The 26,188-nt window shown below is 42.5% G+C and overlaps 1 protein-coding gene across 7 annotated transcripts in view; it reads left to right on the top strand.

Moving 5' to 3' along the window:
- MCC (MCC regulator of WNT signaling pathway) overlaps window positions 1–26,188 on the top strand; it is a 238,735-nt gene that overhangs the window by 59,094 nt on the left and 153,453 nt on the right. The window contains exon 1 of one of the 7 annotated variants that reach the window (XM_063424048.1): window positions 8,871–11,610. The exons of the other annotated variants lie outside the window; for them this stretch is intronic. Within the exon in view, the coding sequence (XP_063280118.1) occupies window positions 11,554–11,610 (57 nt within the window). The 5' untranslated portion in view covers window positions 8,871–11,553. Of the gene's footprint in view, window positions 1–8,870; window positions 11,611–26,188 lie in introns of those variants that run through there. 7 annotated transcript variants of the gene reach the window in all.

A 26,188-nucleotide genomic window follows, 5' to 3' on the forward strand; every position in this document is an offset into this window, starting at 1 on the left:
GTCAAAACCTACGCACATAGCATATCTATTAACGTAAAACTCTATCTTACTAGCATAAGGTTCTACCTTGTTGTACATAAAACTCATACTAAAAATTATAAACAGTACCCTACTCTATTTTTGTTATGTCTGTACTCTATCACTAGGCCTGAAGCTGTGTCCTTCTACACTGAACTAGGACTTAGGGCATGTAAAGCTTAAAGCTAAGGGTTAGATTTCTACTTTGTGCATTTAAAGCTTTTATATATTCTAATTTTTCTAAAGGCTTTAATTCTATCTCTGTACTTTTCACTCTCTGTGGAGGATCCATGGAAACATGGACTCCGACATTCCCCCACCTCAATATTAATAAAAATAAAAAATGTTCTCTGTTATTTTACCTGCAAGGGCCTTTTGCAGATAAAATGACAGGACAGCATGATGACACATATGATTCTACCTAACTCGACAAGCCTAGCCTCTCCCAGCTAGTGATGCATCCTACGTATCACTGGAAATGTTACATCCATTCCCAGGAGCTGTCAGGCAGCTTTCAAATTGGCACAGCGCAGGCTTATTACTTGGAAGTTACAAACTTACTACTTAACTCCGTGAACAACTTTAGAACTGTGGGAAAATCAAGTAACAGGGAAAGCAACTTACCCAGTTCAGGTTTTTGCGTTAAAAAAACTTGTCATCTCAAAAGGTCCCAGATCACCACCACCGTGTATCAATTCCGTAAGTCGTTAAACTCACTGCTCCACCAGGTCTGCTGCAGCTTCAACAACAAGATGTTGTCTCTGGTCTGAGCAGGATGTAGAGCAGGGAAAACACAGCTGGCAGGTATCCATCATGTTCCAGTGTCTGTAGAAACACAGGCATACACACATCCCCATGTGTCTTGGGTTATGTAACCAAAAAAAAAATATTCTATTTCATCTGTTGAAACCAGCTGGGGAGATCTGTTTTTTCCTTTATCTCTTGTAACTCCGGGGGCAGGGGGGCAGATGCATTCTGATAATAGGCCAGCTCTTAAAACCAGGTGGGGCAGTGTTTCTTATCTCTTCCACCACTGTCCACCTTCAGAAGGGAATATTTTCTCTTAATGGGCCATTAAGGCTCACCAGTCACATGAGACATTACACCATCCCATTGTGAGATGTTCTACCCAGTGCAGGGGGAGCCAGCTGTTCCTTCCAAGATAAAAACTGAGCTGCAGGAACACCAAGCATCCTCTTTTCCACTGGATTCTCAGAGGAAGACCGTACTCATCTCACCGCCACAGAACGTGTTTACAAGATCATCTCTGCTCCCACAGAACCGTATCTGTCATCATCTCTATGCCAACAGAACCACATCTGTCACTCCAGAAGAACTTATTTGGACTGCTTCCAACACGCTGGCTGACAGGGTGTCAGGTCATACTACTGACTGCGTCAGGGTTTTCTAAGACTTTTGTTTGTTTGCTTGCTTGGGGTTTTGTTTGTTTGTTTGTTTGTATTACTGCATTTGCATTTTTAATATTCCTAGTAAAGAACTGTTACTCCTATTCCCATATTTTTGCCTGAAAGCTCCTAATTGCAAAATTGTAATAATTTGGAGGGAAGGGTTTTACATTCTCCATTCCAAGAGAAACTCCAGTTTTCCTTGACAGGTATCTGTCTTGCCAAACCAAGACACCATGTAATGAGGTCCCGTGGAACTTGCCACTTGTTCATGATAATGTCTTTTAACATCACTTTACGTTTAGGTGTCAGGGCATCTCCTGATGACTGCAGTGATAGGAAATGATTTAAGATTACTGGGTTTTGGGATTGTTCTGGTCCTCTTTAAATGATTCAAGGTGTAAACAGTTTTCGCTACTCTGCTCTGTGGGGTTTCACTACACATTCCCTCCTTTTGTTTATCTATGATACATTTTAAAGGGCCGTGTGCATATTCAAGAATGGCCTGTCCAGTTGCTAGATGGTGTATACCAGTTTGGTGTGACACACCCTAGAGCTATAGAAATTGCCTAGATTTTTGTGAGGTGATTGCAGGTCCAGTATCTGTTTTGATGTTATGAGGTGTGGGAAATTGTAAAGGTAAGAAGACTTTCAGAAAGTTGTGAAAGCAGAAGTCAGAAACAGAAAGAGCAGAGAACTTTGCAGTTGCAACTGCAAAGTCTGAAAGTAGAAAAGTTACAATAGTATGGCAAGCAAGGATATGAAACAATAGTTTGAATCTTTAGGTTTGTGTAGGATAGACCTTAAGACTGAAGGAAAACATGCCTAGCAAGATAGAAGGTTTTAAGCTTAATAATGGAGTATTGTGTATTGTTAATAGAAAGCATACAAGCAAGTACTGTTTGAAGCAGGTGTATGTGTGCTTTTAGTGATTGGCTAGAAGAACTGTTTGTAAGCTTTAGCAATATGCTGTTGGCTGGAAAACTTTTTGAATGCCCTGTAACAAAAAGACGTTTGGCTGCTGCTGGCAAGACATGAGCTGTTGCCATCTTTCAATTGTCTCAAACTGTAATAAAACAAATACTGCAATAAAGCTCAAGGAACATATCTCAGCAGTCCCATCCCATTTGTGCAAACCTCCAACACAACGAGGGATACCCAAAGCAGCAAAGGCTAATCGTCAATCTGATGCAGCAATGGCATCATGGTCTTTTCTCCTGAGTGGGCTGATGCCCATATGGCAGAGGAAAAAGTATTAATTGAGACATACACATATTTTAATTGCCCAAATTTGGGAATATGGCTGACATCAATCTGCCAGTTTTGTAAAGCTTTTAAGCCATGAGGATTAACTCCCATCTGTGGTGGTGCATGTGGCCTTGGCAGTCAGCACAAGTATTGACCGTGTTACAAGCCTCTGTGTTCGATAGCAGAAATTGCCTCTGCAGAGCTCAAACACCTTGATGAAAGAAGTCAGGTAAAGCTTTTGCTTGTGCCAGCATGTCTGGCTGTGGTGCTGTCCAGGCACGGCTAGCTAGGTGATCTGCTTGTGTGTTGCCCTCTGTAAGAAAACCTGGGAGATTTGTATGGCTTCTAATGTGTAGAACATAGTATGGGTAATTTCTTGTTTGAATGGTGTGCCACAAAGTTTTTAGTAGGGCAAATAACTGTGCATTGTCAACTTCCTCCAACAGAGCTCAGTCTAATCTCTGTGTTATGTCAGCAATGTAGGCAGAGTCAGTGACAATATTTAAAGGGGTATGGGGAAAACACTGAAAAGACATAGCTACAGCACGTAGCTCCACCAACTGAGGTGAGCCATTCTCACTGCCTTCCAATATTTGCCATTTGCTTTCTTCCTTCCATGTCACAATTGGCTTTCCCATTTTCCTAGAACCTTCTGTAAGCACAGTTATACCTTTTAAGGGTGTGTGACTGTTCAGGGGTTTTAGGGACAATGCAATGGTTTTACTCGTTTGCAGTAAGGTATGACTCAGTAAATGGTAACCAATTTGCCCTGGGAAATTTTGTAAGGCACTTTGCAAATCAGTGCTGTTGTCACAACACCACTCATACTCTTCTTGTATCACAGGTAAAATTACTTTTGAAGGATCTTTTGCAGTCAATTGTAAACACCTTTGACAACATTTCGCAATTAACTGGGCAATTAACTCAAAACTGGTAGGGGCTGTTTCTCTAGGTTGGTGAGGTAGGAACATCCATTCTAAAACATGCAAAGGGTCAGACCACTGAGTATCCCACTGTCCAATAATAGCAGGAGGACGGAAATCAACAATGAAAATAAACACACTAGTACACACTTCTAGGCATATTCAGTGGATCTGTCTGTGATGGCTTGCTCTACTATCTCAAGTGCAGCCTTTGCCTCCAGGCTTAATTTCCTGGGAGAAGTTAGATCAGCATCACCCTTTAGCAGGTGAAATAAGGGTGCTAATTATGGAGTGGTCAACCCTAGGTAGGGTTTGAGCCAGTTGATGGTACCCCAAAGTTTTTGAACATCATGTAAATTTTTAGGTTTTGTCGGGAATTCAATTTTCAGGGGCTGTATAGGCTAAGCCATAATTTTGAGACCACAGTACTTCCCACATGGTTGCTGCTGTACCTTTTCTGGTGCTGCTTCCAGCCCAAATATTTTTAATGCTTGCAACAGGCTTGGCCTAATCTGTGAGAGCTGCCCTTCTTGTTTGGGTTGCTATCAAAATGTCATCCAAGTCATGGTAACAGTATGCCCCTGGAAACTGTTCTCTCACTGATGAGAGTGCCTGAACAGCATACCCTTGACAAATTGAAGGGCTATTCTTAACACCTTGAGGAAGTATTCCCAATTGATAATACTCCACTGGTGCAGCACTATGAATAGAAAGCACAGTAAACGCAAGCTTTGGGGTATCATCTGGATGCAGTGGAATAGTTAAGAAACAATCTGTCAGGTCCACAATTAGAATATCCCAGTTGGCAGGAGTCATTGTTAGAAATAGCATACCAGGCTGGAGGGTGCCCATGCTCTCCTTAGCTGAATTCATCTTTCTTAGGTCACAGAGCAACCTCCATTTACCAGGCTTCTTTTTTATAACAAACACTGGAGTGTTCCAAGTGCTCATGGGTGGCCCTATGTGCCCTTGAGCCAGTTGTCCCTGCACCAAAGACCTAAGGTCATATAACTTTTCTTTCTCAAGGGGCCACTGTGGTATCCACACTGGCTCAGTGGTAAGTGATTTTAGGGGTAGTGTGGGATATTTCAAGCCCCTTAACACAGTGGCCCCCATTAAAAATCCGTCCCCACCCAGACTCCCCAAGCAGATAAAACATTTCTCTCCCACCAGTTAAGTGGTGCTGCAGTGATGCAGTCTAATAGTACCTGTTTGTCCCTCAGGATTTTTTACCAAAACAAGTTTGCTGCTCAAACAGATCTGTGTCTTCCCTCTGAGGCCAACAACAGTGGATCCTTCAGGCTCAGTGGGAGCCAGTGTGGGCAGAGATGATGGTGATATATGCCCCTGTATCAATCATGCCACTGAGCTTTACCTGTGAAGGCTTTGCTTGAGGCCTCATGACAGTACACACAATGTTGGGCTTCTGATCACCCATGACCTGGGTCGAAAATACTTGTGGTTCACCTGTCAACCTGAAGCCTTGGTCTCCTTGCACCTTGGGATCTGTATTTGGGACAAGAGACTTAAAAGGGTTAAACTGGGCAGTTCTGGTTTTTTCAGGGATAGTCACAGTTGGAGTAGGGTCAAAAACCATTGCGTCTATTTGTCTAGTAAAGTCTGAGTCAGTAACACCAGGGTGTACAATGATACCTTGCACTGTGGCACTGGACCTTCCAATCAACACAATGCACTCAATTCTCTCATGATCGGCCCCTGAGCCTCAAGGGGGATCTTATGTACCTTTGAGGTGCCCATGGTTACTGTGATGGCGGTGGACACATCCATTCCAGCTGCTCCTCTACTCCTTCCTGTGATCCAGTCACATAAGCTTGCACAGGATGTTGAGGAGATGCTTGTATCCCAGTGCGTCTCTCCCTTGCACTGGGTCTTCTGTTACCCAGGTCTTTAAAAGATTCCTTAAATGATGGTTTGTTAGCATAGACTTTGTATTTGCACTGTCTGGCCATGTCACCAGGTTTCCTACACCAGTTACAATTAATGTTGGTATTCTTCTGTCCTTGGAGTGTCTCCATTAGAGAGTGCTTGCAGGGACAATTTGCTCTCAGGTAGTCTTGCTGTCCACACTTGTAGTATTGAGATACTACCTTTACAGCAGCTGCTCTGGAATCTGCTAACATGGTCCTGTTATGAGAATTAGATCCATACTTAGCACAGGCATTTATCAATTCATTTAGTGATGGATTTTTATTAGCTAGCAGCTCAACGACCTTTCAGTGATAGTCCTCATTGGCATTGTCCTTTGCCAGTTGTAAAATTAGATGATTTCTGGCCTCAACATTAACAAATTGGTTTTCCTTAGCATCTTGTAATCTCTCTAGAAACTGTAGATATGGTTCTCTGACTCCTTGTCTGATTTTGGAATATGTTTGTGTTGGGTTTGCCACATTAGTTACCTTAAGCAGTGTCTGCAATCCAAATTCTTTAACCTGTGCTCATATTAAGTGATGCAACTTAGCCTAGCAACAGCTCCCACTGTTGGTAATCCCAGAGTTGAGGGATCCCTGCCTCATAACGTGGGTCTTCTCAAAGAACCTTTATGTTTTTTAACTCCTGTTTTTCACCACTGCTCTTCCATGTAGTTTCAAACACCATATATTAGATTGTTGCAAACATGAATTTCTTAAGCTGCTTTACATCAAAAGCAGTTACCTCCTTGGTGGTTAGGAATTGTAGGATATTAGCAACAGCAGTAGAACCCAAACTGTGCTTGGCCACTAGCCGATTCAGTTCAGAAAGGACAGGGCATTGGAAAGTGATGTACTTGTCAGGAGTAGTTCTGTTGCCGCTTATTACTGGATAAATGGCAACTGTCCTGTCCTCAGCCACCTGATGGATACATCAATGAATTCTGCCCCTTCATAATACCCACTCATGAAAGCTGCCTGTTTTACTTTTTGCCAGATGCTCACAGGATCAGGCAGGGCTTTCAGTAGTGCAGCAATGGTGGCAATATTGTGGTCTTCTACAGGGGGATAGTGGCACTGGCTTTCTCTGCTGGTCTCCCTTGCATCCCTTGCTGCTATACATTCCAGGGACAGCTCCAGATCTGGTAATGTGGGTGCCCTCACGGCAGCGGTAGCTGTGATTCCAGGGTGCCCAGTTCCACTGTTATTTCTGGGTATTGTATCTCCAGGAACTGCTGGTGATGCATTTCCCAGACCTGCCATATGGAGGCTGGCTTGGAGGGGCAGACATGCCCCATGGATGCTGGGTCGGAGGAACTGGCACATCCTATGGAGGCTGGGTCTGAGGCGCAGGCATGCCTCAAGGAGCTTGAGCTGGAGGTGGAACCAAGCCCCACATAGGCTGACTTGGAGGTGCGGTCTTGAAGCTGGCCCACTTAGTCTTAGAAGGAGGCAGTCCTAGTGTGCATGTGGTAGCGGGAGGTGTGTGTGGTCCTAGCACGCGCTAACCTGGTGGCTGCATGGGCATGGTTGGAGCTGTAAGGTCCTCTGTTGCCATGAGAACTGTGCAGCCTGTACAGCTAGGCACAGTAATAGAATGCCCACTTGTCACAGGGGGACAGCATGGCTCTGCCACAGAAGCAGCAAAACTGTAACAGTAGCTGACCATTTGGTAGGAGCTAGTTGCTGCCTCAGAGTGGATGGGTGCTGTCGCAGGGATCCTGGCAGACAGAGCAAGGTGTGGTGCAGCAAAGCATGGAGTGTCAGGCACAGCTAGGCAATAGCCAGGGACTTGACAGCCGCTGAGGCCTGGCTACAGCCAGCAGCAGTGCAATTTGTAGTGGCTGGCCACAGGTGTGGCTCTGCAGCAGCCATACATCTCACAGCCACTGGGCATGGTCTCACAGCTACTGGGAGCAGTCTGAGGGGTTTCTGCTGGCCTGGCAGGACACGGGCAGAGCACAGAGCAGCAAAGCAGCTGGTTGTGATTTCAGGGGTCTGGGAAGATGTGGCACAGCAGGGTTTGGCTGTGATGCATTCCGCCTGCATTGCATCTGCTCCTGGTACAGTGGCAAGGTCTCAGGTGACTGGGGCATGCTCCACTGGGGAGAAATATCTGGAGGGGGTGGCGGCATGATCCCAGGCAGTTTTGCAGTCCTCTGTGACTTCTGCCCATCCTCCTCTCACTTCCATGGTGCAGCATCTGTTCCACCCCCTGCCTCCTTCAGCACCATGGTTTCGCCGCTCACCTTGGCAGATGGTGCCAGCAGAAATCCCTCTGCCATCCTTGTGTGCCACCCACTGTCTTCCACTGTTTTAATAAATTCATGATGAGCCTCCAGGGTTTTATAACATTAATGGTGGTCTAGTGCCTGGTGAGGCTACTGAAAGGATATGTTGGCCAGCCCGCTCCCATGTTTTTACATCTAGGAGGGTTCCTTCAGACACGTCCAGTCCGTGGTTCTTACACCACATTATTAGGGCTAGTAAAGCCCTTTTGTACTTTTCCCATCTGTTTCTTAAAATGAGTGTCCATACCTGCAAGAGAGGGTTCTCCAGTGTCAAAGCCCACGTCCCCATGTTCCCAGCATTCTCTCTAATTCACAAAGGGGAGTCTGGATCCATGTTGCTTTCCCCGCCATTCCTCTTTGCTGCCCACAGCACTCTTTGCCATCTGCAGCTCTCTTCACTGCCACAGCACTCTTCTCCCCGCAGTTTTTCTGCCACCTGCAACTCTCTGCCCGCAGCTTTCTCTATTGCAGCTCTCTGCTGCCCACAGTTTCTTCTGCCATCTGCAACTCTCTGCCCACAGCTTTCTCTGCTGTCTGCAATTTTCTGCTCACAGTTTTCTGCAGCCCAACAGGCTGCCAGCAGCAAATTTTGCTGTCCCCATCTCCCTGCAAGACCACAGCTTCTTGTTGCTACCACATCAGGAGATCACCAGATGTCACTGTGGAGTCAGAGACAGGGACATGACATTTACACACTGAGTTCATGCAGCAACAACCCATATTTATTGTCTGGCAGCTCCTTTTATTGGGCTTTCAAATTTCCCTCTTACAGACATGATTGGTCAAGGGTCTCAACTCCACCTAGCTCACTGGCCAATGATACGGGTGCATCCATGCTTCTAAGGGGTTGGCTGAGGTCCTGTCTGGGTTTGATTACAACGTGTTGTTGTCCAGGGACTTGGTTACTTTGAGCTAGGCTGGTTGAACTGGTGTCTGTTAAACCAGCTGTATCTGTCATATGCACCCATATCATTGGCTAGTGAGCTGGGCAGACCTGAGACCCTTAACCAATCATGTTTGTAAGCACGGGAAATTTGAAGACCCGATAGAAGGGGATGCCTAACAATAAAACCTTGGCTGTGTCTGCATGATCTCAGTGTGTTCTTGTTGTATTCCTGTCTCTGTCATCAGCGACACTGCACCATTATGCTTGGGATGTAGTACCGTGTGCTCTGTCTGATATGTCTGATGGCTGGTCTGCCAGAAATAGATAAACAATGGCAAGTTTTGAACAAAACAAATCAAAAATTTTGATTTCTGAATGCCTGTTCACAGTCAGCAGGGAAGTATTTGGCAGTGTAGAGATAGAGCATGGGAAATGCAATGTATTTAACCCATAATTAATATGGCCTTTCCGTTAGAAAAGGAAAAACCTCAGAACTTTATTCTTAGTATTAATACTGTGGCTCAACCCTCTGGTGGTAAACCTGTGATAGATGTGATACAACTGGACAAAGATAAGATCAGAGCAGATTATAAATCAGAAAATAAAGTTAATATGGGTAGCAGTACAAAATACAAAAGACTGCTTTGTTTTTGAAGGCATAATTTTGAAAAGTTAAAACATTTTAAAATGTGCTGTGTCAGCTGCAGGAAGCTTTGAATGGAAGTTGTTGGGGTTTTAACTTACTAAAAATGAGCTAAGTCACGATACAGCACCTTTTTTTTCTTGGTAAAAATTCAATAATACAAAGTGTTAATCACATTTTAATGTACAGTGTACAGCAGTGCTGTGGATATGCTGCTCCCATGCTGCAGTCTTGAGGAGCCTGCAACCCCCCTGGCTCCCTGTGTACTGGAGGGGACAGCACAGTCTGTCCCAGTGTCGCCTTGTGCTGTGAGACACCATCCCTCTGCCAGCAGAGAGCAGTGCAGGCCTTTGCTGGGATTTCAGGGACCATAACTGCAAACATGTGGGAAACAAAGCAGATGCGTAAGGAGCCATATACACAGAAGCACTGAGCAGAGAGGAAGACCTGAATGTGAAGGTGGGACAGGGAGGATGCACTCAATGGGGAAAACAACGGAGAGTGGAGGTGATGCAAGGTCGGCATGAAAAGAGGAAGGGAAACCCAAAAATACAGGCTGTACTAAAGTAAACTGAAGACCTGAAGAATGAAAGTAAAACATCTTAGAAAGAGATTGTGGCATTCCTGTTACCATGTGAACCACAGGAGTGTTGCAGTTCCTGGTGCTGGGCAAGGTGGAAGGACAGGGACCCAGGATGTGCGACCACTCCGTAGGTACCATAAAGCAATATAGATGTGCTTTTCTTGGTTCCAGATCTTAATGCACTTCTTGTCATTAATTGAGGTGAATTATCCCTGTGTCCACATGCTGATACTAATCTGTCACTTACAGAGGAGAAAGAAAAACTCACACGATTATTTTCAAAATGCTGCTCTTGGAGTGCATTGTTTCCCATAAAAATGTTTTTTCCTGAGTGCAAGGATAGAGGCACAACTCGTATAGCATTTATTCCTGATTCTTATATTTGGGGTGTTTTTTCTGAACTAATTTGGCACTTTAATAATATGTTGTATTGAGATGATCAGAAAAATTTCAGCTGCAGAGGACTATGTTTCCTACATCTGACTCAAGAAGTAAATCAGAATTCAGTCAAAAGTGTGTGAGGCTGTCACTGTGTTTTAGGGAACTGAGGAAAGGGGAAAAGGAGTCATCATTTCTTGTAATGGGTACAGCATATCCACAAATCCAGATTATTAAGGATTTTTCCTCAATTTTTAACAGAATGTTGGAAGCAAATGCTTTTTTCTCCCCTTCTTCCAGTAGCATCTCCTGAACTCTTTGTAAAATGTCAGTCTGTTATGTAAAATCTGCAGCATTCTAATGGTGCTTTGAGGCTTGCTGTGACCTTTTGAAATCATTACAAACTACACCCCCTACAGCGACCCATTTTTCTTTATATAACTGCACACAGGAATAGGGAAACAGGAATCAAATTTATTGTTATCCAGGTGGTGTTTCCTGTTACTTAGCTTTATTGTTTTCTGTATAGTAATTAGTATGCAGAAAGCTGGAGAGATGCCTGTGGTTCCAAAATGAACCCTCTGTAGCTCGTTCCCTCCCTCCCACTTGCGCTCTGCTTTTGGCACCGCCCCTTCCATGCACCCTTTAGCCAGCAGCAAGACAGCTGTGTTTGATCATAAACCACTTAAACTCCAGTCTCACTGGCAGGAGAAACTTTAGTGTGAAGTGCAGCATTGGTTTCTCTCGAGGAAAGGAGCTTTCTTCTCTTCTCCTTTCTGCCTCTCCAATACTGAGGACTGTAGCAGCACTCTCCTTTGAATTTCTCTGTGAACTTGTGTGAAGCTTGTCAAATTTTTTTTTACTATGTTCAGTGGCATTGGGAGATGCCCTTTAATAGAGTTATGGAAAAGTGCAGCATAAAGCAGACAGCAGAGATGAGGCATGCCTCGTAGATGGATTAGGACAGCCCTAGGATCGTGGTAAGCACTTTATTACCTGCATTCTCTGAGCACTTCACCTTATTAACAAGTCTTTTGCAGCAATGGATTATCTGTGAAGTCAGAACCAGTTTGGCGCTTTTAGAAGATCTTGCATCATTAACTTAAACTCTCAATGTGTAGTAAAAATGGCTGTCTAGAGCAAAATGTATAAGAGAGTAAAAACTTGGGGAAGAAAGTATTGAACCAGTTGAACAAGGCTCTGAAGCATTAAAATCTGCAGAAATCATCAAGCCCTGAGAAGTCTAATCATGAATTCTGAAGTTGGTATGAAATATGGAAATGACTCCCCTGCAGAGCTGAGTGAGGTAAGCAGTTTCAGTGCCCTTCTTTATGCTTTAAAAAGAAACATTCCCCATTTGGACTTTCAGCCCATGAGCAATGCAATTAAAAATTAATAGAATCTGTATCCTGCTATAACTTGCTATGCCAGTCAGGAAATGACCTGAACTTTTTTGCTGCTTTGCTCTGAATGAGTAGTGAAAGACTAACGATTGCAACCATGTACAGACATTTTTCCTGTTACCCTGCAGCAGTGATTACCTTCCCTCCAAGAGCTGTGTTTATACCCAACATTAATTTTCAGTAGGTGAAATATGGAGATCTCAGTTGAGATTAAACAGATGGTGACTAATTTAGAAGGGAAGTGAGGTGAGAGGAAAATGACAAATATTTATTGGTAAGACAACAACATTGGCAAAAGCTGTCTTTTGCTTGTATTTATCCAAGGTGATACTGTTTGTTTAGGTTAGATGAATCAGGTTACTTTCCTTCATTGCGTAAAAGAAAACAAATAATGAGAAACTTTCTGCTTTTCCACTGGAAACCATAGTAAAGTTGTTATTTCTTATAGTTGTGGGTATGCTTTTTGTGTAATATGACTGTGTGTGTTTTTAATAAATTTGAAATTAAAGCCATATCTGGTGTTATGCAAATTCTTAATATATATTTTAGAAGTGGCATACTTTGTCAGTTATTGGAATGTCTTAGATGTGTAATCCTTATGGGCTTTACTGAGAACTGCTAATTTAGTTATGCTACGAAAACCCAATCATTTGATTAAGGTCATTTTGTAGTAAATTGAATCTGCAGTCTGTCTTGTCCCAGTTTAACCGAAGTGCCTCTCTGTCCCTTTTACCCATTTCTTTGATACACCTTCTACTGTGACATATACTTTATGTGCTTGGGGTTTTAAGGAACCTTAGGTACGATATACTTGTCAGAATAAGAGAGTTAACAGTTCCTGGAGTTAATTGTATAGAGAAAGGAGATACTAAGATATGGAATGGAATAATAATATAAATGGAATAAATCAGTAGGATAGTGAGGGAGACAACAATGTAGGGGGAAGCACAGTAAATATGTGAGAAATAAGCAAGTACTGTACCTTGCCAAACAAGAGGACAGTAGCTTTGTGACTGTGAAATTCTGGCAAAAGAAATGCCATACATATTTGTCCTTAAATTACAAAGAGTTCAGTTGCATTATTTTTGTGTTACTTTTTTCAAAGTATTGCTTACAAATGCTATATTGGCAATGCATCATAAGTGGGGTTCATAAATTCAGCATAAAAGCCTGGGTTACTTTTCATCAGAGTTTCTGGCTATGATTGTTTTGATGGTGATCACTGCTTTCTATCCCCCTAACATTTAATTTTCAAGATGTTGCAAGATGACAGAGATCATGGAGTGTCACAAGGAATTGATATTTGAGTCAATATTTGAGCCGTTAGTATTTACATTTGTGTTTCCTTCATGGATCAACTGAGTAGGACTTTTGTTGTGAGAAATACCTTTTCTTTCTGATGTTTTAATGTGGGAGATATTGAAAGGAGTCTGTGACCGTGCAACAGTGTGATTTTTTTGGTGGGTTTTTCCCCAACAAGGTTTCTTGAGTCCTTAGCTCACATTTGTACTCCAGTGCTACAGGTGGGTTAAAAATAGACCCCTTTTTGACTGCAGACATAGCAGAGAGGATCATACAACAACTAACTTTCCCCAGCTGCTTACCATCATTTGCTTGCTGCTCATCCTCATCTTTGCAGTTTGAGCTGCTGGTGTTAGTGAGCCTTAGCCAGTTAACAAAAAGGGCTGGGCCAGCTTCTGCAGTGATCTTGGGTAAAACATTGGGTTTTCAGTGAAATACAGAGGCTTCAAAAAAACATTGTATACTCAGAGAGAAGAAGGTGCCTAAATAAACTGAAATGTGGTAGATTGCTGTTCACCCCTAATTGTTAATTTCTCAAACAGCACTCTGTAATTTCTATGCTCCTATTAGACCTTTTCCTATTGTTGACTGGTACTTGCCATAACTGAAGGTAAAAATCCCGGGTAAAGGTTGTACCTGTGCTTTATGTATCTGTGTTTTTCCCATCTTTGCTGTACTCTTCTCCTTTCTTTCTGGTCCTGTCTTCTACACACCATGTTTATTTTTGATCAATGCCTTCTGTTCATTTAAATGATGGGGAAATGGGTACAATGGGAATTTGATTACATGACTGATGTCTTAGTTTGTGTTCAGCTACACCTCTATCTCTAGAGCCAGCTCTTGCCCTGGTATTACAGTGGGCTGCTACTGCTGTACTCATCTGAATGGCAAATATGATAAAGACCAAGAAATACTGTGATTCACAGGATGAACAGTGGATTTTCATGTAGGTGCCTTGATCTCTTTATTTCGGTATGTGAAGCTCTAGGTGTGAAACTACTGTTATTTAAATAAACAGGAAAGCTACAAAGCCCTGCTGATATAATAAAAGCATTCTTGACTGGATACATTAGATAAAAGAGAAAATAAATGTATTGCAATTAATTTTATCTGTATTAAAACTTTCTACCTGAGATTTACATCTCTCTTTGGCAAGAATTAAAGGATATGTTTCTTGCCCAAGACACAGTGTGATTGTAGAAACTTGTATATAGTTGATGTTTATAGTTGATGTTAGCTATTCTTAAACTCTTGCCTGGGTAAACAGGGTTCTTATTAGTCTTTATTTACTCACCTGCCCCTATCCAAAGGTCATACAGAAAGCAGAAGAAAAAAAAATCTGAGTTCTGTTGTAGATCATTCAGACCTCCACAAGATGTGTGCTCTGTGGTTCCCTAACTCCAGAGTTCAAGCTGTTTTGTTATTGAAACGTGTCAGTTCATGTTATCCCATTTCTTCTGCTCTTCTTTGCCTTCAAGTTTCAAGTCCAAAGAAAGAAACATTATCCAGTTTTCTGTTTGCATGGTGGATTTGTCATGTTGTACCTGCTTAGAGAGTTAAAAGAAACTTTGTTCTTACATGGCACTCTAGTGTTAGGCTTAGTGCTTTGTTTGGTATATATAGGATACAATAAAAGAGGCAAGATTGTTGTGTAGTCTGTGAGGATCTACAACAGCCTGTAGTACCTTTGTAAATAGGTAACAGTGGCCAAAAAAGCTCTGTTCTATTGTTCTGAAATGGGCCTTCACGTGTCCATATTAAGGCATAATGCAATTTGCAGATTGCCTTTAAGGCTTGAATCAAGGAAGGAGGTGATTGTAATGCATAACGTAATACCCAAATTATGAAAGTTCTCACTGGATCCCTTGAATTTCTTACTCATACAATTCTGAAAGCCTTTGTTGTAAACACAAGGCACATTTTAAAAGCCAACATAACAAATTTTATTGAAAACATGTACAGGTTAATAGTGGTGTGTCCGTAATTGCAGACTGTTTTTTACATCATTAAAAATGAAAGTTTGTACCGGAATTTAAATGCTTTGTACCTATTAAATCATCCATTCTGCAAAAAGAGGTGTTCATCTAGAAGGAGCTGGATTGTCTAATCTGTATTTTCTTTGAAATTCAAAGGTACTATGTGTCTTTAAACCCCAGCATTTTGAGGATCTCAGTATCCCTTGCATACTAACACTGATCTTACCTGCTCCCCTGGCCTTTCACTATGGAGGTGGTGTGCTGAAACAGAGAGAGATGTAGTCTGACCTGGTACACCTCTTGGACTAAACATGGCTAGCAGTTATGCCCGTGCGTAATGCTGGCACAGTACTGGGGTTTAGATTTGCCTCTTTTTCACTTACAGAATTTTTTCCCATAAGTTTCTAAGAAACCTTAATGACAGTACTTAGTCAGAACAAAGGGAATAGTTGGAGGACATGGCAGCACAAGGCTACACCTATTGTTTTTGAGTCTCTGGGAGTTTCTCTCAGAGAGGAGGGGTAACACGAGCTTTGGGAAAGGTAAAAAGACAGAGCTGGCTGGGGGGAGGAGGGCTCACTCTTGCGCTCAGCATCGAGGAAGACAGTCAAGCTGCCCCTCGCTGCAGGAAGAGTTCATGACCATCACTCTGCCTTGTCTTGGAAAATCTACCGTCATCTGCTCATGTACCCGGGAATCCTGAGCTTGCTTTCTCCAGCCCTGCCCCCACGGCTGCTGCTTCTTGGGAGCTTTGAGGCTCTCCTGCTACTCTGTAGCCCTGCACTGCTAAGACCTGCCAGGACACCCCTGCTGCTCCAGCTACCAGCACAGAGCTCCTCATCTCATCCACCAGCCCGGGACTTTCCACCCTTCCAGCTCAGCCTCTCGGAGTCCTGCAGGGGCACCGAGATCAAACTGCCCCAGGCCTTTTGTGAAAGAAAGCCCTCAAGGTTCTTGGTTCTGTTTATTATTAATGCTGTAGTTGTTGTTTGTTTATTGTTTTGTCATATATACTAGTAAAGAACTGTCATTCCTATCCCCATACCTGTGTCTGAAAGCCCCTTTAATTTTCTAAATTAGAATAATTTGGAAGGAGGGGATTTGAATTCTCCATCTCCAGGGAGGTCCTGCCCCCTTCCTAGCAGATACCTCTCTTTCAAACCAAGACAGACAGTTAAAATTATTAGTGCAAGAATGTGAAGGAAATATTAAGTACTGAGCTTAATGATATTTTTCTCAGTTGTATATTTAAGAGATAAATGTTATCCTTGAATTAAAAGCCAGGTTATGTTTTCATAATTTTCATTACATGAGCCTTGTGAATTTGCTGGTAGTAAGTCTGTGCCTAAGAGATTTTGTTATGATATAAGGACTGGTATTATAGTAAAGCAGTAGTTCAGCATTGCAGCTGATTTGTATAATGTTACTGTTTATTGTGTTCTTTTTGCACTTCCTGCATGAGTTGATTGTGTATTGATGCCGAGCCAGAGTCTAGGGCTAGCGCTCTGCCAACCCAGCACTGGTGCCAAACGTACACTACTCCCAAGCAGGCTGATTGGAGCAGTGGCTCAGAGCTGTTGCTCTATGGCATTGAGATGGTTAACAGGCGCAGGTTGGAAGCAAGAACGAAGAGGAAGATCTCCTGTTTGTGCAGTCCAAAGGGTTTATTCAGGCAACAAACTCTCAAAGGGACAAGGCAGAAAGAGAGCCCAGATCCTGGGATCCCCTGGTACACTTATAAACAGGGGAGGACCAAGGTGTGGAAACCTGAATACAACCAATCAGGGAAGGGAGTGGAAGGATTTCAACATAGAATGACACAATTTAGGAGCCAATGGGGAGGACAGGGGGAGAAGAAGGGATCACATGGCCAATGGGACATCGTGGTTTACGGGAATTTCAGGGAGGGGTTTAGGTAGGGGTTGGCCCATGGGAAAGACTGATGGGGAACAGTCTGGGAAAAGGGGCTGGGTTAGGGCAGATGGGTAGCTCAAGGGAGGGTACAGCTTCAGGGATAAACCATTTTCAAAATATGAGTGGAGGTATAGCAACTAGAACAAAGGGGTACAGAACTTATAACCATTAATTATTTTAACAACTTAAATGCATCACCACAGTGTATAACATCTGAAAAGTTTATTACTTTCTGCGTGGCAAAATTAGAACATAGCATGCTGCTTTAGGTGCACCCTTTATACCTCCTGCTTCATGATGTTTGGAGGTCAAGTATTTAGGATACAGATGTTACGTGTGACAGCATTAGCTACAGGTTCATATTCTTTAGCCCTTTAACGTTAACTGGAATAAACAGATGGGCTTTTTGTCTTGAAAAAATTACTAATTTATTTGTTTCAACAACAAGGTGTTTAAAATTTAGGGGAGGGGGAGGAAGGATAGGCTTCTGTCTCGGTTTGAGAGGCAGGTGAATTTTCCAGGAAGTTGTGGGCAAACCAATCAGTGGTCAGGTTTTATGCTGGCACCTGGAGTAGCCACTGGGAGGTTTGGACAGGCCTCTGAGAACACAAGGGGTTAAAAGCAAGGACTCCCAGAGGGTCTGCTTCTTTTGGGTTCCGGTTTCAGCAGCAGAGAAACATTTTCGCCTCCTCTCCCACTCAGCTTACAAGGCTGAGTGGGGGAGGGGAACCACGCGGCAGGGCTGAGGGGAGCCATGTGGCCAGGCTGAGGTAAGCTGGAGCCCCGGGGGGTGGGAAAGAGAGTGAACAAGACTGGAGCTGAGTTGGCCCCATCCAGGATGAAGGGGTGGAAAACTGTGGAGGTGCCTTCCGTCCTGTCCCGTCCCGTCCCCACCCCCCCCCGCCACCCTCCGGGAGAAGGTGCCTAGCTGCGTGTGGGAGTTGCCCAGCCTGGGAGTGCCTGAGCCTGCAGCCCTGCTGGGAGCCAAGAACTGTTAACTCTTTCTGAGGCAGAAGGAAACTTTTCCCAGACATTGATTCTCATGGCTAGTGGTTTCAGAAGAGAGAGAGAGACAGCCTGGGACCAAGATGATAAAAGAAGATGAAAAGAACCCCAGATGGGCAGAGATGAAAGAGGAGTGGTTTTTGAGCTGGATTTTTCTTGCATAATGTTAGCCATAGACTGAACTTGAGTCTCTTTTGAACATAAACTGCATTTGGGTGGATGCAGCTGTCTCTACTTTTGCTACAGTGACTGGCACTTTAAGAGTGGAGCGAACAGAGAAGAGAGGGGGAGGGTGTGGTGGCGCCCTCTGCCCTCAGGGAAGGTCTGTTCTTGGAACCCTCGGCCCCAGGGAAAAGATGGGGAGAGCTCAGCATGCAAGCATCCTTAAAAAGAGCCCTATGTGCAGCTTTGGCCCATGGACAGTGGTGAGAGCACTGGACATGGAGAAGAGAGTGTCACCCTGGCAGACTTCTCTGGGCGGTGCCATGGGTGACATGGAAACACATGAGGCATGGACCTGTGTTTTCTGAGGAGCAGTCTGTGGTGCAAGAGAGCCTCCTCTCTCCCTTGCTGAATTGAAGATTAGTTTTTTTGAGTGGTGATTGTTTGATTTAAAACCCAAGGTTTTGGTCTGTGGAGGGTAACGTGTAGGGAGTGGAAACTGGAGGAGGAGAAGAAATGTTGTGGAAAGTTTTCATTTCTGTTTTTGTGTGTGTTTAGAGTTTTCCTTTCTATTTCTGTTCTTATGTAATGTAATAAAGTTTTGTTCTCTGTTTTCAAGTTTTGGGCCTGCTCTGCTCTGTTCTTGACCACATCTCACAGTAGCTCATTAGGAAAAACATACATTCATGGGTGCAATAACATCTGGCCAGTGCTAACCCATGACAGCTTCAAAGCTGGTGTTTGTGTAGGAAGCAGAATAGTGAATTCATACAAAGGATTTCACCAAAATCTTACATATGAAGAAAGGACCAAGTCTGAAAGGCTTAAATTCTGACTTTTTAGTAATTTAACGGTAGGACAATATTGCACTTTCTTCTCAGATTTGTGTTCCACTGCTACTGTATTTATAAACTAGACTCTGGTGAAGAACATTGTAGAAGGAGAATTGCAGAAATAAGAGGGGCTGCATGGCTTGAAGTTGTGTACACAAGTCCAGTGATGTGAGGGAGCTGTGGGTTGAGGTGGGTAACCAGCAGAGGAGCAGGACATCACTCAAAGTCTCCCTGGCAAAGGAAAAGTTCAGCAGTGACCATCCCCACCCTGAGGTGCTTTCCCCTGTGTGCCTCTGTTCCTTTAGAACAAGCACCAACTTGTGTTGTCACAGTACCTAGGTATGGGGAAAGAGCACTGATGGAATGGGGGAGAGGTTTTTTATGTGTTCCAAGTAGGATTACATCCCAAACACTTGTTTTATCTTGCTGAGCTTGGTAGTCTTCCAAGAAGATCAGTGACTAAATGTCACCCTAATACTTCATCTGCTTCCTGAATGGTCTCTGGTCACGCAACAAATGTGCCAGGGTGTTTCCAATAGCCCTCGTGAGCAGGTAAACACCATATTCTACTGCAGTTCTGTCTCTGCTGTTGGATATAGCCATGGCTGTCAGTGTCAAAGCTGTGCAGGCTGTAACACAGAAGGGTATACTGCACCTTGTCAATAGAGGTGGTGTGTTTTTCCCAGTCAGAGGATGTTTTGTGAAATGTGATAAATTATTAATCCTTTAAAATATTGCAGCCTTACAATAAAACAGAGTGGAATGTGGTTATCAAACAGCAAACATGGCATAGTTTAAAATTATTTTAACCTTGATAAAGTTGCATAACTGATTTTTTCCTAACAGTAAAGAAACAAAAAAGGTGAATTGTGTTAACGGCTAAACTCTTAGAAAAACAAGCACCACAACCCAATAGGCTTAAATTAAAGCACCTTAAAGAGAAACTTTCTTAAATGGTTTCTAGTAGAGAGCAGGGTAAGACTTCCATCTGGACGTAGCAACACCTGTAGCCTTAAAAGTGTGTTCTCAGCTTTAGTGCTTCAGAGATGCTGAGGTAAAGTTTGCAAATCTTTGGGTGGACTCTCTCCTCTTTTCTGGTTCACATGGGCTTTGTCAGCCTTGCAAACCTGACATTTTCCCATGCTGTTGTCATGAGAAGTGTGGAGACATGAGATGTGAAATATAATCACAAATTTTAAAGACTTCTTGTGTATCTCTGTTACACTGATGTATCTATAATAATTTAAAGAAAATGCTTCAGTGGTAAACTTTAATGTACATGCTCCTTGAGAGTGACTATCAGTCTGAAGGCAGCCTTTGGATTGGGTTCATAGTCAAGCTGAAGGTGCTCTGGCATGATCAATATATGTAATGTACAGTGTGCATGGTATTTCCAGTGTTAAAAACAGTGACTTCAAAGAATTTTTTTCCTGGATTTGTTTGAGCTGCTTATTAGGCCTAGAGTGTGTTCCAGGCTTGGCTATTATTAAATTGAAGCACTATAAAAAGATTAGTCAAAATGCCCAGACACTGTCAGCACTGATAATGCTCTTCCGCAGCCTCCTAATGAAAAAAAGACAGCTTAAGTAACTTACGTACCTGATATTTTAATATTCCTTGCTCCTAAAAATAATGTTAAAAAATGCCTTATATGCTGAAAAATCTGTTAGTACAAATATACGCTGTGAAAGTAGCATTAACAATGAATTGGATTGTCTAATTGCTTTTAGAGACTTGATGTTTTTATTCAGAGATAAAAAGCCAGAGTTCATTCCTGGAAGATTTTTGGAGATAAGGATTGTAATCCTTTCCCTTCTCCTCTTCCAGCTTGGAAAAGTAAAATGTGGTTTTGCCTTTGATCAGAATTGGACGTACCAGAACATGGCTCTGTGTGGGAACAATTACAGAATTCTTCTTTCAGAAGGTATTCTTATGTATTCCTCTGTAGTCTCTGGATTTGTCATTTGTAAAAGGACACATAAACAAAAGGTTCTGAAAGAAGAATCCATAGATTGCAAGGTTAAGGTTTGCAATGGCAGAATTTTCTGTGCAGTGTGTGGGAAGAGAGGGCATGAAGAGAGGTTGTGTCATTGGTTTGGTCACCTACAGTGGGGTGTAATTACATTCCTGTTCTGGGGCTCTGAGTAATTTATGTACAATTGAAATGGAAATCTGCTCATGTCACTTCTGGGTGTTTTCCTTATGTTTAGATTTCACTGTCTTCGTGACATTGCATAGTACTTGTAGCTGCAGGTTTTACTTGTGATGACAATTTCTGCTTCTCAAGTAGCATGGAAAAGCTTAATTGGACTTTCCTGTTACCTGTAGTAATAATATACCAATTATGTATTCTGTGATGGTCTCCAAGTTCAAAGATTCTGAGGGATGGAGGTTTGGTGTGGGGATCTGATGCTGGTAAGGAAGGCTTTTTGACACTGGTGGTAACCTGCTGTAGGCAGTTCCATGTCAGGATTTCCCATGTAAATTAATGGTCTGTATGAATAATGTATATTTTCTGTAGATTTAGATTTTAACTATCTCTAATGAATAGATATATTCATTAAGACTCTGGAAATTGGTTTACATGTTCTCATTCTGTTGTAAGAACATATAAAAATTTGTCATTAAAATTAAAATATTGACAGAAATTTTTTCAGCCCTCCCAATGTAAGAAAGCATAAAGAAATACAGAAAGAAGTATTTTTTCAGTATGCTTAGATATATCCCTTATGGTTGTTTGTAATATTATTGATTCCATGCTGCATTTTATAAATTACCCTCAGTAACCTTTGCAGAATTTTTGAAATGCTTCAGAAGGTGGTTGCTGGATTTCCTTGCAGATTATTGAGATATCACTAAAATGTAGTACATCACAAAATAGAAATTTACATCAGGATTATGGCCATCTGCTGATTACTGAAACTAAGGTACTGAAACATAGCTGATAACTGAGGTACTGTTTTAAAACCAGGCCATTTATGCATTTTAAAATGTGAGGCTATTTCAGTGTTTGATAGGTTCACAACACCTCTGGTTTCTGATCTGCCACACCAACCTTTTGAAATGTTTCCAAAAACAAACAAACAAAAAAATTGTTTAGTTGCAGTGATGGAATTATCATTGTCAACAGAGAATTGTGATTCATGGTTGTGATGACAGAGAAATACAAGATCATTACTATGTATGTGGTAAGTCCAAAACTATTCCTGTGACAACTCAGTGTCCTTCTGAAACATATCTGCAGAGGTTTGGCTGAAGCTGATCTTCCGACAAAGCAGCACAGGTGCTAATCTGGAACAGTCTTCCATTTGCAGACTGTAAACCCAAAGGTATCATTTGCTTGCAAAGACATTATGTTATCTGGCCTTCATCTACGAGAGGCTGTGATAATCCTACCCCAAATTGTGCTGGTTTGCTTCCTTTCCTTCAGAGGACTGAATACCTCCAGTTTGATAATCTTTTGAACTTTGCATCCTATCTAAATTGCACAGGTTGTTTACTGTTAACCTGTTGCCAGGTAGGAGGTAGTAGAATCTAGCTGGCTGTTAACTGTACTTGAGACTGATACTGCTACTTCTCAAGTGGCATGTCAGCTGAATCTTCTTTCCTTTGACTGGATTCATATGCTTGTCTAACAGCCCAGGCCTGCATTAGACATCAGGGTGTTACCTCGGGATTTCAGGGCAAAGATCCCTTAGGCAGTGAAATAAAGAGAGATGGGCTAGATTAGGGGACCCAAAACAGAAAACAATTTTAATAAGAGCAAAGAAACAAACAGCACTAGACGATCTTGGTATGGAGGGCACCAAAAAAGGTGAGGGCCAGGGGTTTACAGTAATTTATATAAACTGAAGTAGGGGCAGAGTTTGAGGGAAGAGCACCAACAGGGAGTGGGGATTGGGAATATGTAAAACAATGTGACAAACAGTAACCAATAGTGACAAGGGAAACAGACAACTTTCTAGTAACATTAGCATAACAACTCCCAGGGGGCAATGCAAGCAAGATTTCACCCACCCTGACTACAGGGGGTTTCTCCCACAGGCTTAAACCAAGGCTTTCTTCGACCCCAACATGCTTGAGATGGGTTTTGCAGCCATGTACAGAAACCAAAGTGCCTATTGTCATCTGCAGAAAAAAACTAGGTATTTTTCTAAAGGAAAAAACACCTTTAGAATGGTGTACTGAGGATTGTCCTTTACTGTTTTACATGTTTGACTTTTTTTTCTTTTTACATTACATATAAAATGTACTTACCTCTTCATGAGTTAAGTTCATTTTTCCATCCCTTAATCTCTTTTTTCCTTTTTTTTTTTTTTTTGCACAGCATTGTACCGCATAATTGTTTTTCAAACTACTGATGCTGCTCTTGTTTAATTTACTGACTTAGGTGTTTCTTTTTATTTTTTTTAAATTTAAACTAAACTTATTTATTTATTTATTTATTTATTTATTTGACCATGTACTTGGATTTTTTAATTTAAACCCATGGTGGTTGACCTGTTCATCAACTGGTTTTTTCTTTTTGTGTGTTGTGATCTCACTCCTGTAGAAAGAGATGATTCTCTTGATGCTTGGTATAGCACAGGTCAGTGATCTGCCAGGTGTAACTCACCTGGTGGAAGATCTGGCCCATGCTAAATAAGAATGAAGTTAATTTCAGTGAAATACATAAGTAAAGTAAATCTTGGAGAGAAAATTTTTTTCAGCAGATAGGTGCCTGCTATATGTGAAGAACAAAAATTATTAACAGTATTTCCAATTGTGCTTTCCTTCTGTCTAATGAGATGCTGGATTAAGGAATAGACAGAATCTCTTTACTTCTCCTCTTCTACTACTGAACATCTTCCCTGGGGAGCAAAGTAGGGAAAAATGGATTGATTCATAACTGTCAAGTCATAATTGCATGGAGATCTGTATTAATTTAGTTGCTTGGTGAGGGAGATCTGCAAAACACAGAACATTTTTTCCATGCTTTTTAAAACTTACAGATTCTGTCTCACATCCTGCAGGGTTGAATACCTATGAATACTCATAATTATTTTTCTTTGTGGTTGAAACTCCATGTGGTTGAATTTCAATACCTACCCCTTCTGGAATGGAAATAAATGTGCTAATTGCTTTTCATGAAGGTAGTTATAAATGTATCTAACATTTCCTGTTAGAATCTCTTTAACTTCCATATATCTGTATTGTGTGTTAGACTGAATCTTTTTTAATAGCAGAGTTAAGAACTTTTAAATACAATGAGTTATAGGCAAGTGTCATATCTAATTCAGAATGTTACATAATCATATTTTTCAGTAATGAGATGTCATTTCCCATTACAGAATCACAGAATGGTTGAGACTGTCAGGGACCTTTGGTGATCACCTAGTCTAAGCTCCTGCTTCTGTGGGGTCAGCTAGAACTGAGTGCCCGAGACTGTGAAAAGCTTTTGGATATCTCCAAGCATGGAGACTACATCACCTCCATGTGTAACCAGTGTTCGGTCACTCTCACAGGGAAAAGTAATTTCCTGATGTTGAGGGAACCTCCTGGGTTTCAGTGTGTGCCCATTGCCTCTGGTGCTGTCACTGGGCACCCTGGAAAAAGCCTGGACCCATTTTCCTTGTATCTTCCCTGCAGGTGTCTATTTATTTTGGTGAGATCCCCTGAGCCTTCTCTTCTCCAGATTGAACAGTCCCAGCTTTCTCAGCCTTTCCCCATAGGAGAGGTGCTGGAGTCCATCCATCATCTTGGTATCCCTTTGCTGGACTCTCCCCAATGTGTCCATGTCTGTTTTGTACTGGGGAGCCCAGAACTGGACCCAACACTCCACCAGTGCTGAACAACAGAAGGCTCACATCTCTTGATCTGCTGTCAGTACTTTGCCTAATCCAGCCCAGAATTCATCAATCTGCTTTGCAGCAATCTGCTTTGCTGACTCACATTCGGTTTGATGTCCACCAGCTTCCATAGGTCTTTTTCCCTTCAGAACTTTATATCACGAGACTTTTGCAAGGAGAGGTCTGAATGAAATGAACAGCTATGATATTGATTTTTGACTACCTCTCTCCTCTCTGGATCATAAACTCCACTGTCTTGCAGTTATGAGACTACAGAATAATATTTCTGTAAGTTCATGAACTGTTGTGCCTTTGAAAATGATAGGAGCACAGTATATATTGGAATCAAAAAGAAAAATAATTTTTTTAGAAACAGCAAGAGAACTTTATGTGAATTGTTGGGGGTTAGATTTGGTTTTGGTTTTTTTTTTTTTTTCCTCTTCTCACAGAATTTTTTCCCATAAGTTTCCAAGAAGCCTTAATGACTACTTAGTCAGGACAAAAAGAGTGCTTGAGGGATATAGCAGCACGAAGCTACACCTATTGTTTTTGAGTCCCTGGGAGTGTCCCTCAGAGGGGAGAGATGATGAGCTTTGGGAAAGGCAAAAAGACAGATCTGGGGGAGGGGGAAGCACTCTTGCTCTCAGCGCCGAGGAGGACGGTCAGGCTGCCCTCTGCCTCTGCCTCGTCCTGGGAAATCTATCGTCATCTGCTGTGTACCCAGGAATCCTGAACTCGCTTTCTCCAGCCTCTCCCCCCACCGCCGCTGCTTCTTCGGACCTTTGAGGCTCTCCTGCTACTCTGTAGCCCTGCACTGCCCAGCCCTGCCGGGACACCCCTGCTGCTCCAGCTGCCAGCGCAGACCTCATCTCATCCACCAGCCCGGGACTTTTCCTTCCTTCCAGTTCGGCCTCTCGGAGTCCTGCAGGGGCACCCAGATCAAACTGCTCTGGGCTTTTGTAAAAGAAAGCCCTCAAGGTTCTTGGTTCTGTTTATTATTGATGCTGTAGTTGTTGTTTGTTTGTCGTTTTGTCATATATACTAGTAAAGAACTGTTATTCCTACCCCCATACCTCTGCCTGAAAGCTCCTTTAATTTTCCTTTTAATTGGAATAATTTGGAGGGAGGGGATTTGAATTCTCCATCTCTAGGGAGGTCCTGCCCCTTCCTAGCAGATATCTGTCTTTCAAACCAAGACAGACTATTGGCGCCCACTGTGGGGCTTGAGGGCATTGAGAGGAAAAGGAATAACAGTTCTTAAGTGACCTTGTGCACTGGGTATAGAAACCTCCCTAAATAGCATCATGTGGTCTAGCTTACCTTGGTTTGGGTGGCATGTGGTTGTGGCTGTGTTTCTCCTATTTGCAGGCCCTTATTTAAACATGGGCCCTATAACTAAGGCTACTGTGGCTGTTATCCAGTTTGCACTATGGGTTAATAAGGTGAGGAATTCATGGATTT

Source organism: Prinia subflava, chromosome Z, assembly GCF_021018805.1.
Source record: "Prinia subflava isolate CZ2003 ecotype Zambia chromosome Z, Cam_Psub_1.2, whole genome shotgun sequence".
Lineage (NCBI taxonomy): Eukaryota > Metazoa > Chordata > Aves > Passeriformes > Cisticolidae > Prinia > Prinia subflava.